Source organism: Pseudoliparis swirei, chromosome 2 (genome assembly GCF_029220125.1).
Source record: "Pseudoliparis swirei isolate HS2019 ecotype Mariana Trench chromosome 2, NWPU_hadal_v1, whole genome shotgun sequence".
Lineage (NCBI taxonomy): Eukaryota > Metazoa > Chordata > Actinopteri > Perciformes > Liparidae > Pseudoliparis > Pseudoliparis swirei.
The window spans coordinates 19,170,813-19,185,413 of NC_079389.1; the positions used below are offsets into that span (position 1 = coordinate 19,170,813).

At 42.5% G+C, this 14,601-nt stretch overlaps 1 protein-coding gene across 1 annotated transcript in view; it reads right to left on the reverse strand.

The window, feature by feature from the left end:
- The window catches only part of tmeff2a (transmembrane protein with EGF-like and two follistatin-like domains 2a), a 115,005-nt gene that overhangs the window by 48,800 nt on the left and 51,604 nt on the right, over positions 1–14,601 (reverse strand). Inside the window, 1 exon segment of the mRNA XM_056437766.1 lies at positions 10,259–10,285. Within this exon segment, the coding sequence (XP_056293741.1) occupies positions 10,259–10,285 (27 nt within the window).

Genomic DNA, 14,601 nt, shown 5'->3' on the forward strand with positions numbered 1-14,601 from the left:
TTATATATATATATATATACATCCTTCCTCTTCTCGGTGATGAGAGGAATGGTGGCGTTTGCATAGACAACAAGTTCTTCACCGCAATGAGGTCCAAAGCCTTCATATCTTTGTTTCACCATCATCAGCCACTCGGGGAAATAAATGAGTGAGTATGAACCGCTGCCGCTCGGTAGATGTTTATCTGAAGATCTTTTAGCTAAGTAACGACCTACCGTACGGCTGAGCGCTGGTTGCGTGCGTCACGCACACTGGATTTAGATCGGAGAGGGTTTTAAATTACATTCGAGAAATAAAATATAAGTAATAAGTTAGATGTACATGTACAAAACACTGCTGTAATGCATCTTGTTAAACCAGAGTCCCTATTGTTAATGAGGCGTCAGTAATTGGCTTTCATTAGCAGATACTTTTAACAACTATAACCACAGCTAATTATGTATTATTCTATTAAAGGTTGAAGTGAGGCCAATTTGAGTCTTTTTATACATTCTGCATCCTCAATGGAGCTGCCGAATGAATAAAACATCGTCCTCTAACTACGTTCTGAGCTTTTAGAAAATATCTTCTCAGAGCACAAAGTTGAATTCATGAAATATATTTTATAATGCATAAACCCGGATACATCTTTTTGTAATATTTTTCTCATTTCGGTCTTGCCGGGCTTGTGATTGATCTAACGTTTCTCTGCTCAACGTGGTCGTCCTGACATGACATGCTCGGCACTCACACGATTTCATAATTCTGTGTGGGGTAAATCTGATCTGGTGGGCGTGTCCCAGGTCAGTTCAACGCGATCGCATCGCTACCCCGTGACCTGACGTCACCTGACACGGCGGTAATAAAATCACCCGAGGCCTCGGGTCACAGACGTCGCTCCCCAGAAGTAAGACAGGGTTCTTACACATTTTGACCAATGGATTTCCAGGACTTTTCTTTGACTTTAAACCAAATTCCCATGACCAAACTGAAATCTCGGTATAAACATGAATTTTTAAAAAAAATGTTGCGTATTGAGAGCGTACGCCGGCTTATATTTTGAGCGTCGTTCTTTAAAAAAACAAATTAATTATTTCAAACTCGGTGTAAATGAACATGTGATTATAACAAATTTCCATGACTTTTTCAAAACCTTTATGATTTTAGTTATTTCCATGATTTTTCCAGGCCTGGAAATGACCATTTTAAAATTCCATGACTTTTCCAGGTTTTCCATGACAGTACGAACCCTGAAAAGAGACTTGAGACTTGAGCTTGTCCCGGTCAGGACCCCTCCCATCCCCGAGTGGATGAGTTACCACTGGAGGTAGTTGACGGCTTAAAGTCTGCCTCGTCTGTTCCAGACGCCATTTTTTTAAAGCCTTGAATTCAGCATTTAGTCCGTCGCCATCGTTGTGACCATCGACCCACACCCTTCATCACAATGTCAAGGGATTTGCCAAAATATGGAAACCGGTCTCAGACATGGTGGACCCCTCCGGGATGGACTTTACCCTGCCAGATTAAAAACACTGGTACGGATGCTGACTTGATTTGATGATGTAACCTTAAAGATGTGCTCATGTCGGACTGGTGGTGTTATTTTCTATCTTGTTTTTGTCTGATTTTGTTGTTCTTTACCCTTTTATTTCTCCTTTCTTTTTATATTATATTCTTAAGGTCCTGTCTTGTTAATTTGTAAAAATCTAAAATAAATATATATATAAAAAGAAGTGACCATATTTGGAGTAGGGTTATCTGGAGTAACGCGGCGACAAGGCAGCCACACCCTAAAACACACCGCTTCATCGCGTGCGTTACTCAAAGCGGTGCCATAATTAACGCAATTATACACCATGCATAATACGATGTAAAACGTCGCCGTGACGTTGCAGATATCGGGGACACGAGTCGCTTTTCGCTCGCGCGATAAAAGCAGCGGCGCTCTCCTTTCATGTCGAGGCGTTTGGTGCAGAATGTCAACTTCACTCCGCTTGAGACTTTTCAACGGGGCTGGGACCCTATCTGCCCTCCGGCTTTCACCGGCCTATTAGGGTGGAACATATTGGCCAGATAAGATGTGTGTGTGTGTGTGTGTGTGTGAGAGCGAGAGAGACATGCAGCATAGACTGTCCAAACAGGACATGTACACACACACACACACACACAGACGCGGGTGGCCTGGCGGTGGCGAGCCTTATCGCAATGCCACAAAGTGGGAAGATTAGATTACTCACTTCCCTAAACCTCTAATTTAGTTACCATAGCAATAGCAGTGTGACTGGGGCGGCAGCTGGTCATTGTGGAGGCTGCTGGATGGACGGTGGAACAATCGGGGGGGGGGGGGAACCGCAGGTCAGCCGGCAATTATAGCTGTCATGTTCCCCTCGGTTCTTTAATGTCCACTCGGGTCCGGTACGTCAGAACCGGGTCAGTGAACTCACGTCAACGGTCACATCTGCTTCTAAAAACGCAGATTATTACAATGAGATTATTCCGGATTACACTTTTGCTTCCGACTGAACACGTTGCCGCAGTCCGTAGAAAAACTTCATATTATAATCTTTGTGCACCGACCGGGGGGGGGGGGGGGGGGGATCAATGGGAATTTAATTCATAATAGCGTCGCGGCGGAGCCTCGCCCCTTGATTCAAATTAATGAAGTGCTTGCAGATCCATAGTGTCGCGGGTTCGATCAGTAGATGAATTACCCCGATCCGGTCATTGTATTTCAATTAAGCCCGAGCACGGTGTTTATCTTTTCATTAGTCAACACTCGGAGAAAGTAAATGTAAAAGCAAAGTGAGGAGGCAGGGCATGGATATGAATAAATATCCACGCGCGGTCCGAGAGAGACACCTGGACAGAAGGCGTGCGTGTGGATGCTGAGGACACGCCCCCATCAATACTTTGGGAGGACAGAAGTGTCCCCGCCAATATTTGAGCAAAATATTTTTGCATTATCCTTGGAGAAAACACACACAGACACACACACACACAGGGAGAGGAGCAGAGGAGCTTGTCCACAGCCGCGGGGAAATCTCACCTCGGAGGTCGCCGAGGTCATTATTCCCCACAAAACCCAAAACCCTCGGCATCTGAATGACGGGAAGAGCTCTTGGAACCGACGGCCATCGATAAGACGGCTGTCAGTGGTGGTGAGGTGACCGGACGATGTGTGTGTTGGCGTGTGAGTGTGTGTGTCTCCAGTGACAACCGGCCAGTGATTTTTATTTTATATAGCGTGTCTCACTGCAAACTATTGGCACTCTGTTGTAGCTACAACCCATGATGGCCACTTCAAAGGCTGCAGCTCTAAGTCCCGCCTCCTCCCCTGCACTCTGGGGCTTTATAGGGCAGGTACATTTGTTTTTAACACATTATGACTTCATTCTCATTACCTTCGCATTGAAAATGCGGAAGGTGATGTTTTGATCGCCGTGTATTTATTTATTTATTTATTTGTATGCGTGTTATTCGCATAAGTAAAAAAGTATTAAACCGAATCGCATGAAATTTGGTGGGATGATTGGTTATTATACGGGGACCATTTGATTAGATTTTGGGATCGATCGGGTCAAAGGTCATGGTGAAGGTCATGAAAAGGTCATCTTCTTTTTACCATAGCGCGGTCGATTTTTATCCAATTGCCATGCAACTAATGCCAAAATGTACATAATTCAATGCCCGATCTTGTGATATGCGAAGGTATGCGCTCTACCGAGTGCCCATTCTAGTTTACTTATGTTATATTGCAAATTAAAATATTATGGATTCATTCTCACTAAATTGCACATTCATTTTCATTGAATTATAACAACTATTACTTTATAATCGACATCTGGAGGTCACGGATATAAGCTGTTGGGGTCAAGTGGTGTTTAAATGGATGACATTGAATTCAGGCGCCATTGACATTAATATGCCACACACACTTTTTGAGAGGTTACAGACACAAACGAGGAGAGTAACGACACATGGGACGTCTGAGCAGAGATGCTGATCTTCAGGAGAATTCAGAAATAGAGAATGCCTTACTGCATTACATTACATATGTTTGTATTTCCACCTGCCGATTGAATTTCTTGTGTTCCTTTACATAAATGAAATCACATTTCCACAATAAATTGATGCGAAGAAGAAGAAAATACTGATGCTCTCCCCACTGCCGCTCAGGACTCGTGATGCAGTCGTTTCTTGACCATTCGGACAGAAAAATGTCTGAATAAGTTACGGGATGCCGTTCCGACCTTGACAAAGCACTTCATTTAGATAAGAGTTTAGAAACGGCCGTGAAATTAGGTCACTGTAATGCCTGAAGCACTCAGAGCATGACAGAGTTTAAATCTTTGACTTTGTGGCTTGAGTGTCCCGCTGGCTCCTAACCAGACTCGCTTCTATTTGGGACTCATTTAAATCTACTGACGGATTTTTCTTCTTCTTTTTAAAGTACATATTTAATATTGAATTGTAAAAGCCACAGGGACCAGAATTCTATTTCAGGTCTTTTAAAAAAGAGTGAATAATTAAAGTTGCTGGTTCTTTGGGATTTTCTATAGAATGATATTTTAGATGTAATTAGTGATTAATAGATTTCTATAACATTGCTGTTTCCGTTTTTCTTTATTTTCTATTTTTTTATTTTTTTAAAGTTTCGTATTGATTAATCAAGATTGTCTTGTGTGAATGTTGGACTTGTTTTTATGTTGATATTCTGTTTTAATGTTTCTATCTTTCATGCTTTTATCTTTTATTCTGTATTATTTTATTGTAAGGTGACCTTGGGTGACATGAACGGCGCCTCCAAATGAAATGTATTATTATTATTATTTTGTACAGACTTCATGGTTCCCAGAGGATGAATCCTCATCACTTTGATGATCCGCTGTCTTCCAGCGTGACCATGTTGGCGTCAGGAGTATCAGATAAAAATACCTGCGTTATCAAGGAGCAACTATAAAAAAAAAAAAATCTTCATGTTATTGCTCGAATGTGATATTATAATTTAAAAAACTAACGCATTTAGCGCATCTAAGTGTCAGATCACATTTTGGGTTTAAAGGCGCCACTAAACTGCGGAAAATGATACGTCAGCTTGTTGTTCCATCGTGGTTATTTGCATACAAACGCACATTTGTATTCAAAATATGTCTTTTGATTAAAAAAATAAAATCTCACCAAGTTGTAATTTCCTCTCTTTAATATCGTTGTATTATTGCTGTGAAAACATCTCCTTTAAATAACTGTATTTATTCAAGATCCTCAGCAAACAGTTCATGTTACAGATTACATTCAAACTCATCCTGACAACATTAGAATTTACCTCTCGCCAAATACTAATTTTTACCGGATGAAGCGTGAACGCGGCGGAACGAAACTCAACGGAACCGATGTTCACCTGGCGAGCGGGACGCGAACCCGCCCTCCTGCCGCCGGCCTCAACACCAACGTATGTTCAAATCGACCGCCGTAGAGTTGCGTCACAGTTAAGACCCGCCCCCAAAAACACGGTTTCCTTTCCTGTGTTATTTTGTGTCTCCTACCCACTTCCACTTCTCCTTGCTGCCTACTGCTGCCCCGCTGGGAGCGATGAGCCCCCATGAATCCAGAGACCAACTATGACAGCCATATTGTACGGGATGTTTTTGTATTGTATTAGAAATCCTTGTTTTGTCGTCCCCAGAATATATAAATAAATGAAGACTCGCATGTCCAACATCTCTCACGTCTTGGACCTCGACTTGTATCTCTGACAGTTTTTTTGGGGAGATTTTCTTTTTCTTTTGACAATGAATACCTAAAATATATCTATCTATACACCAGCGCGGCTTTTGCCGAGAGCCCGCAGAAATCGTCAACGCCCCGCGGCTTCGGCCGCCCCCCGTGTCCCCTCGCGACCACGTGAGGGGGTAATGCAGTTTTCTCCGCGGCCCAATTTGATTTGAGCGAATGTCCGATTCGGACTCTAAAAGGCGACCAGACTTGTGTCCTCGGGGGACGTCATTTTTTTGCACGGTCGACTTGCGCTCTCACTTATTGGATAAAGCAAACGCGCAAAACGCGAGAGGGAAGAAGCCGCGGCGAGCCCCCGGGCGCACCAGACACAGACATGTGAAGTCAGAGGATGATGGCAGCCGGCCAGCTGACCGGAGCTTTATGGATTCTAGATTTATCCATTGCCATTAAAATACATTTGGTTTTTACTCTTCGCTGCTGATTTCCTCTATAGGAGTCCAACCTGCCTTTAACAACCGCTTTCTTTAACCTTCTCCCCTGCTCATAAAACCCCAGCAGCTGTCCTCCTCCTCCTCCTCCTCCTCCTCTCGTCTCTTCTACTGTATCTCTCTCGACCTCCGCTACGATTCTATCTTCATAGGGTGTGTTTGCCTTTCTCCTCTTTCTGTCCTTGCCCTCGCCTTTTTTCTTCTTCTTAATTGTCTCTTATATCCCTCCCGAGTGATCGATACGTCAAATGTATCCGGCAGATGGAGACACCTCTCCATCTTTACGACACACGGAGGTCTGGAGCGGTGGATCGGTCGGTGCGCAGATATTCAGAGAGAAACCCTCTTTCGGAGGACGCCGGCTTATTTTTTAATGCGAATAATGACGCTCAACTCTTCCCCCGTTCCCCCCCGCCTGATGCCTCGCCGTCCATTTTTGACGCCTTCGCTTCAGGAGGAAAGGGTTTCCTGTCCTCCTTTAAGCATCTCCCGTGCTGTATTTTGTGACGTTGGCGTCGAACAAACGTCAAAGTAAATGTACCGACGCATCCCCATTCGGGGAGCTGAAACCTCCTTTACTTTCTCGCATGGATCTGCTCATCGGAAGAGAAGTTTGCCGAGACCTCGGCGGCTGGTGTGGAGCGTCTTCTGAGTCACGCCGACGGCATTTTATGCGAGAGAGAATTATTTGTTCCCCGCACAACCCAAACACGGCAGCCTCCATAAAGCTGAATCAACACTTCTCGAGAAGAGAGAGGAGATTATTGATCGTATTTGTAAACTCCATGTTTGACTTTGGCTTCCAGGGTGGGTACCAAACCCATCTGGTGGTCAAACGCAACACAACAGCGGTAACATTGCTCGAGTGCGAGCGTTGAGCCTGGACTCATGAAGCCCACGGGCATCGAGGAACGTAAACCCCCCCCACACACACACACACACTGGATGTGATATTGTGACCGTGATGCCCCACAACGCTCCTTGGCCATGGACGCAATTCTCAGCAGACACTTGATTGTGTCGTATTTTCAAGTCCCGCCCCCGGACTCACTCTTAAGGTGCGTTCACACCAAAAGCGATGCGATTTTTCCGCGCGACCGAATCCCATGAAGAGTCAACGTACAGACGCGTGTGGCTGCGGTAGACGCAATATTTTTCCGGGCGGCGCGTTTGGGGCGACGCGATGTGGGCGACGCGTTTTCAGCGGCGCAATTTTCGCCCCGAGTTGAAATATTTCAACTTTGAGGCGGTCATCTCGCAACTCGGGCCAATCGTTATGAACACTATAACATATATTATATATATAATGTTATGAACACAATAACATATATTATATATATAATGTTATGAATACAAAAACATATATTATATATATAATGTTATGAACACAATAACATATATTATAATGTTATGAACACAATAACATATATTATAATGTTATGAACACTAACATATATTATATATATAATGTTATGAACACAATAACATATATTATAATGTTATGAACACAATAACATATATTATATTATAATGTTATGAACCCAATAACATATTATATTATAATGTTATGAACACAATAACACGTGTTTAGATGTTCTGCTCTTGTAGCTGGAGGCGGAAGTCTTCCAGACGTAACAGTAACTTCATCGGTGAAAGTGACCGAGCTGAGTGAGCCTACGGGTGATGTCATGAACCCAAACACGAGGGCGTTAGTGTGTGGGATGTCCTCAACAAGTATAAAGCAGAACTAGTGGTTAGTTATTCTGGTGGATGAAGGAGATGATAACGGTATTTACGGAGACGAGACACAGAGATAAGCCCCGCCCCTCACTGAGCGTCTCGACGCTTATGGCGTGAACACGGTGAACGGTCGAGCGAGTAAACTCACGCGTTTTGGTGTGAACGCACCTTTACTCAAGTGTGTTCCCGGTCCAATCCCCGGCCCACGTGTGAACGCACGATGGGTCAAAGGTCGTCGTTGTGAACACGGCGCCCGGAGAGATGAAAGTGTTCCATTGTGTTTCTTTCTTCCTGGTGCCTCTTATCGCTGACCGCCCTCCTCTTTTCCTGCATCGCCTCCCATTTCTTCAGTTCTGTTATCTATTTTGCGACTTTCCTCGGGCTCTCTCTCTCTCTCTCTCTCATTTCCGCTCGCTCATCCATCTGTCTGGCGTCTCTCTTTATATTTTGGAGGGGTGGGGGGGGGAATAATCCCTTTTTCCAATCTTGCGCTCATATATGCTTGTGCGTGAGAGTTAATGAAGGAACTGCGCGGGTAAACAAGACGGGGTGAAGCGCGAGAGACGCACAGCGGTGAATACTGGCGTGCGTACAAACGAGCTTCACCGCCTGCGGTCCGGAACGACCACGACTGCCGGGTCCTGTCCGGCAATAAGGCGTCAAATAACAGTCTTACTGGAACGCCGTATTCATAATTAGCCGGGGCTTTGTACTGTTGGTCACACGCCGCTCTGAGATTGCAGAACGAGGTTCCCCGTGTGGCCGGCACGGAAATTGCACGTTTTTTCTTCTTCTTTTTTAAACTAGCCGTGAGTGATTTCAGTTGGAAAATGATAGTGTGTAACACGTGCTGTGTCAGCAGATTTGTAAATCGGGCCCCCCAGTTGTACAAAATAAACACCCAAACAAACCCAACAACCTCAGTCAAATGAATCAGTTTGAGATTAGGACTCCCGAAGGACGGCGCTAGTTACGTTTTAGTGAGCCGTGTTCGCAAGAAAGTGTGTAATTGCATTTTCCAAAACACACTATCAGTTTTCCAAATTATTTCTTGCCTCCCAGCTCAGGCTGATCTGAAAATTATCTTTGCTAAGAGTGGAAAGTAACTTGAAAGAGGAAATCCATCACAATCCCTGTCACGGTCACACTATCATTCACTGCAGCAGTTGTGAGCCAAGAACCAATAAAACAACAACAACAACAACAAAACTCCCTTTTCTTTATGATGCAATCAAGGCCACGTTGATGTGTTTCTTTCTTCTTTGTAAACACGCCTTGCTCCCTGCCCAATTACTCAGATATATAAATAAGCTTGATGGATAAAAAAGAAAAAGGAAATGAAAGGAATGAAAATGTAGGTATTGTGAATGTTTACGTCTATGAAGAACGTTGTGCTCCTGAATTCAGTGCTCAAGTAAACGATTAAATTATGAAGTTGGTTACATACATATCAATGACAGTATGTAAAATAACATTTAAAAAACACCTTCACAAGAGGGAAAAAGCTTAATTTTTTGGGGGCATCTTAACAGTGGAAATTCATCATCATAACAGAATCTTTCTTGCGCTCACGTCAGTAACATGGCCGACTGCCGCTGTTAGCCACGCCCCCCTGTCACTTCAACCACGCCATTTCGGTCTCATGCGCTCTTCGTGCTGTCGCGTATACTTTTGTGTTTGTATCATTCTTTTAATCCGCGCCCCTGCTGCCCTTGAGCTGCTCGCAAACAACCACATTTCCCTTCAGGGCATCAACAAAGGTTTATCTTGTCTCTGCTTATCTGTGAGTAAATGGCCGTGTGGGGCAGCGGTATCGAGCTGTAAACACAACACTGACACATTATCACATTATCGAGCAAACGCGTAGAAACGAGCCACATTTCCATTCATGTGGGGTCGTGTGCGTTTGTTCATACGAGGACATATCTGAATCCTTGAGGCTCGTCAAGTCAGTCCTGTGCGCCCATTACCAATATAGCATTTATTACTATTGCAGCTTTAAACAAGGTGTGTGAATAAAATTAAAATAACAAAGCAGCAACCTCCCACGATTAAAGGAAGCTAACGTTTTCGTTATTGTAGTGCATCATTACATTTTTAGAACGATTTTTACAACTTAAACTGCATTCAAGTCAAACTTCTCTCTTTGCTTTTGAGTGCACACCATATTCTTTTAGCTTCGCGAAAAAGCCCCGTTGCCCTTTAAATAAAGAGAACTTGCCTCGCAGCTTGCCGAGTTGCAAACAAAGAGTCAGAAATGCATTAAAAACCAGTGCATGTGGAGTCAGAACAGAGGAGGAGGTGAGTAATCTTACCATCGTCTCCGGATCCTGAGCCGGCATCTGAGGAGGAGGAAAAAAACGGTTATTAACCAGTCAGACTTCGGCTGAATGAGCCTGTGAATCTGGCCGGTGGTCAGAGTGTGTGTCTCGGCCTGGGAATGTCTGCTAGCGGCAGTTCATTGGCTGTAATGGATGCCACCTGCTTTCCTCTCCACTTCCATCGAGGTGTGATGATATATTTATGCTCCTCTTCCCAAACATCCCAAAGAAGCTTTTTTAATAAATGTAATTGGTGAGTTGTGTCAACATAAATAGACATGTGGGTATATAAGTGTAACTCGCGGTGATCTGCGAGCTGAATACTTAGTTGGATAAAAAGCATGTCGGGACGGATTACATCTCCTTTTTTGATGTTATTGGAAATGTTTTGATGGAGATTTAGAACCAAATCCTACGCAGTCGACGCTGGAATCTAATCCTGAAAATTCGACATTACGGCTGTGAAAGGGATACTGGGCGAGTGCTTCCAAAAGAGCCGGCAACGCGTGAAACCCGAGCCGCGGCAGAGAGCGAGCCGCTAAAAAAACCGCCCGGGGGCCGGAGACCAGACGCGGGGGCCTCGGAGGACCGGTGGATAATAGCTCGGCTCCGTGTGACCATCATGTGCGAAGGGTTTTTCAGAAGAAGCACACGGTTCAACACGCGTGGCCCGGCAAGCTGTCCTGATACGTTTAACGACGCGAGCTTCGGGTCGATGGAATACATTTGTGCGACCGGGATGACGCCACGTCTCCAGCGTGATGCTCCTTTGAGGGGCCGGGCAGCAGCTGGTCGGCTGACCCGGGGGGGAAAGCAGCTCTCATAGCGACCGGTCAATAATCAGCGAGGTGGGGCCGCCTCCACGGTAGACATGACTTAATGTGCAGGCAATGTTTAAAAAGATATATTAATAATTCAGTTTCTTTAATAGAGACGTGGTGGTATAAAAAAAGCTCGGATTACCGGCTCGCCCTCGTATGTCAGGTCTCAGTTCACACACACGTCGACTACATTGTCTTCGCGTCTTCAGTTTATCCTCGTCAAGACGTCTCCGTTTTGTGACCTTGACCGTGTGCCCTTTGTGCCCAAATTGTTTTTTTTATTTTGTATTTATTTTTTCTTAATTTGTTGTATTATAAGACACAATACATAGACATAACACCTAGAGGACGACGAAACAGTGCGGACGACAAAACAGTGGACATAACATCATAAAGTCAGAGTATTGTGAAAGAAGATAAAAGAAACAAAGAAAAAATAATAAAATAATAATAAGAAAGAAAGAAAGAAAGGAAGAAAGAAAGATGCATGTGTATGTGTGCGTGTGTGAGTTAAAAAAAAAATCAAAAATGTATATATATATATTATTTTTTATTTAAAGAAACAAAAAATGCATAGATGAAGGCAGAAGTATATGTGTGAGCGTATGCATGTACATGGAATTGAATTGATTTCCCTGCAAGGGAAAAGAAAAAAAAAGAATTATGATTAATTAACTAATCAATAAGAGGAGTGGTGTCATGTTTGTAAAAATATAGTGAATGATGACCAGATGTCGTGGTGTTCTGTTTTGTGCCAGAATTGGCGAAAATCCCCAAAATACCTTCACTAAAAGGTGCGGACATTTAGGAAACCCCAAAACATAATGTTTCTGCCGGTGTGCCGGCTGAATGGTACAGTGTGGCCGACAGCAACGAAGAGGTGATCCTGACCCCTCAACCCACGGAGGGTCGCACCAAAAGTACCATCTGAATACCATCTGGACAATGCACACGACGCCATCAAGATTACACACATAGCGTTTAAATAATTCCAATGGTTATGAATAAATATAATGTACAGTCCTGATTGGCTGCTGTGGAGACAGAAGAGAGACTCCACTCATTTGGTTTGGGGTTACTTTCTTAGATGCTGATGGAGTCAGGCTTTAGCCATGACGATAGCAATCCAATACACTGAAACAGGAGGGTTAGCTGACTGTCCAGAGAGTAAAGCCAGAGCTGATAGAAGGAAATATGTATTTTACTCTCTGACAAAAAGGGTTGCAAGAGCGAGTTAGACCTCTATTCAAGTCTGAAAAATAAGCAGCAGAGTCAAAAGTAGAGAAAAGCTGCCAAATGGGAAAGTTACTATTACAAGAATATGCTACCACCATTCCTCCAATAATACATTAGATATTATATATATATACATATATATACACATATACATACATATATATATACATACATATTTATCATATATATATACATACATACGTACATATACTGTATATAGATACATACATATATCCATATATACATACATATATATAGATACATTCATATATATATATACATACAAATATATATACATAAACATATATCCAAACATATATATATATATACACATATGTATATACAGGACTGTCTCAGAAAATTATTTATTATAGATGAAGTTCTTTATTTCTGAATGCATAAAAAAAAAAAATGTCATGCATTCTGGTTTGGTACATTATCAAATGAACTGAAATATTGCATTCCTTTTTATTTGATTAGTACAGAATTACAACTCAAATAAGAAAAAACAAAAAATATCTCTAAATATTAGATAAAAGTATAAATATACTAGTAGAAAGTCAATACTTAACCTTGAAAACTCAAACAAACTTCTTAACACCTGCAAAGGGTTTACTGACTCAATATTATAAATCTTTTTTTTTATAAATCTTTTTTTTTAAAATTTAAAATTTTAAAATTTAGGATTTTCAAGGTTTAAATTTTAAATAATATAAAAAAATATAAAAAAAAATAAAATTTGTAATTTTTACTTGAATGATTTAATCAAGAATAATTTTTTTTGATTTGTTTTTTTAAATAAAAAAATAATCAACTAATCTAATTCTCTGAGACTAGTTCTGATATATATATCAATATGAATATCAATTTCAGTGAGAGACTTTTGTGTTGGATAACGGTCCGAAAAATATTTTACATATTTTCTTTTCTTTTCCTTTGTGAGGTGTTTGTAATATTTATAATATAGTAATATATCTTAACCGCTCAATACTGGACTAATTCAAAACATAAAAAAATCCAGCAGTGATCCACTGTAGCAACGCTGCCACGAAGGTGGAGGAGAAGACGGCTGCGTGGATGTAAACAAAGCACAATTCAAAAGTCGTCATATGAAATGCATACAACACGCTTGTTGGATCTCAACGATACAAACAAAGGAAAGAAAGTGCTCCACCGATGATGAACGTTTGTTGAAAGGAAAACCCTGCAGGCCAACTGCTGGAAGAAAGAGAATATAAATCTGGTCGCGCAGCCTCTGCATTCAAAGCGCCGCCCTCCTCGGGCTTTAAGCCGGCAGGATGTCCGCGTCCTTGGGACCCGCCGAACGCTGCATGTGCAGAGCTTCATGAAAAGGCTTAGCTCGAAGGAACAGGCCGAAGTCAGGAGGGGTTCGCGGGAGATCAATGAAAGCCTTTAGTACGTGTACAAGGCCAAAGGTTTCGGGAGAGAAAGACCGGCGTTAGAAAACAGAACAGAATGGCAATGGAGATCAGCACAAGAGCACTTTCTGCCAAAATAAAAGGGTCACGGAGAGGAGGTGTCACACAATGATATTTTGTGAGAGAGAGAAAGAGATGATTTTCTTTTCAGTTTCGCAGCGATTGATTAGACGAGGGAGAGAAGGAGAGGGGAACCTTCTGGGGTAACTGTTATTAACCTCACTCTGCTGCTGACACACACACACACACACACACATGAACCTTCTGCTGTAAATAAGGCGTGAACGTTGGGCTGCAGGGATGGTGACAGACACTCTGCATGGCAGGCGGTCTGTCAAACTACTTGTGTGTCCTTGTAGAAATGATTCTCATATTCTGAAGAGTTATCTCTCCTGTGAACTCTTGCGATGGATTTCATTTATTTGTTCCGGCACACAAGCCATTCTCTGTACAAAAGCATTGTATCCCTCGAATGCGTACAAATAAAAGGTATATCTGCAGAAGTTGAACGCTCGCAAAACACACCAGATGTATTGTTATATTGTTATTTTAGATGTGTGCAATATCTACGACGGTAAGAGGCAGATTATTGGAGCTGGGGCACGTGGAAATAGGAATCCTCGGTATTTGCGGCCGTGAAGGACACGGTAGCTTCCTGTGGAGAAGACTTGTAGAACACGTTTTTGCAACTTTAAAAATAATTTTCCATCAAAGCCAAATTTGATAGGAAAATGTTCAGCTCAGTGGGAAACATGTTTTTTTAATCTACTGACCACAGGGATGCTAGAATGTTCACCACCAAATAGCTTTCTCGACAGAACACAGCTGCCCAATTCAAACC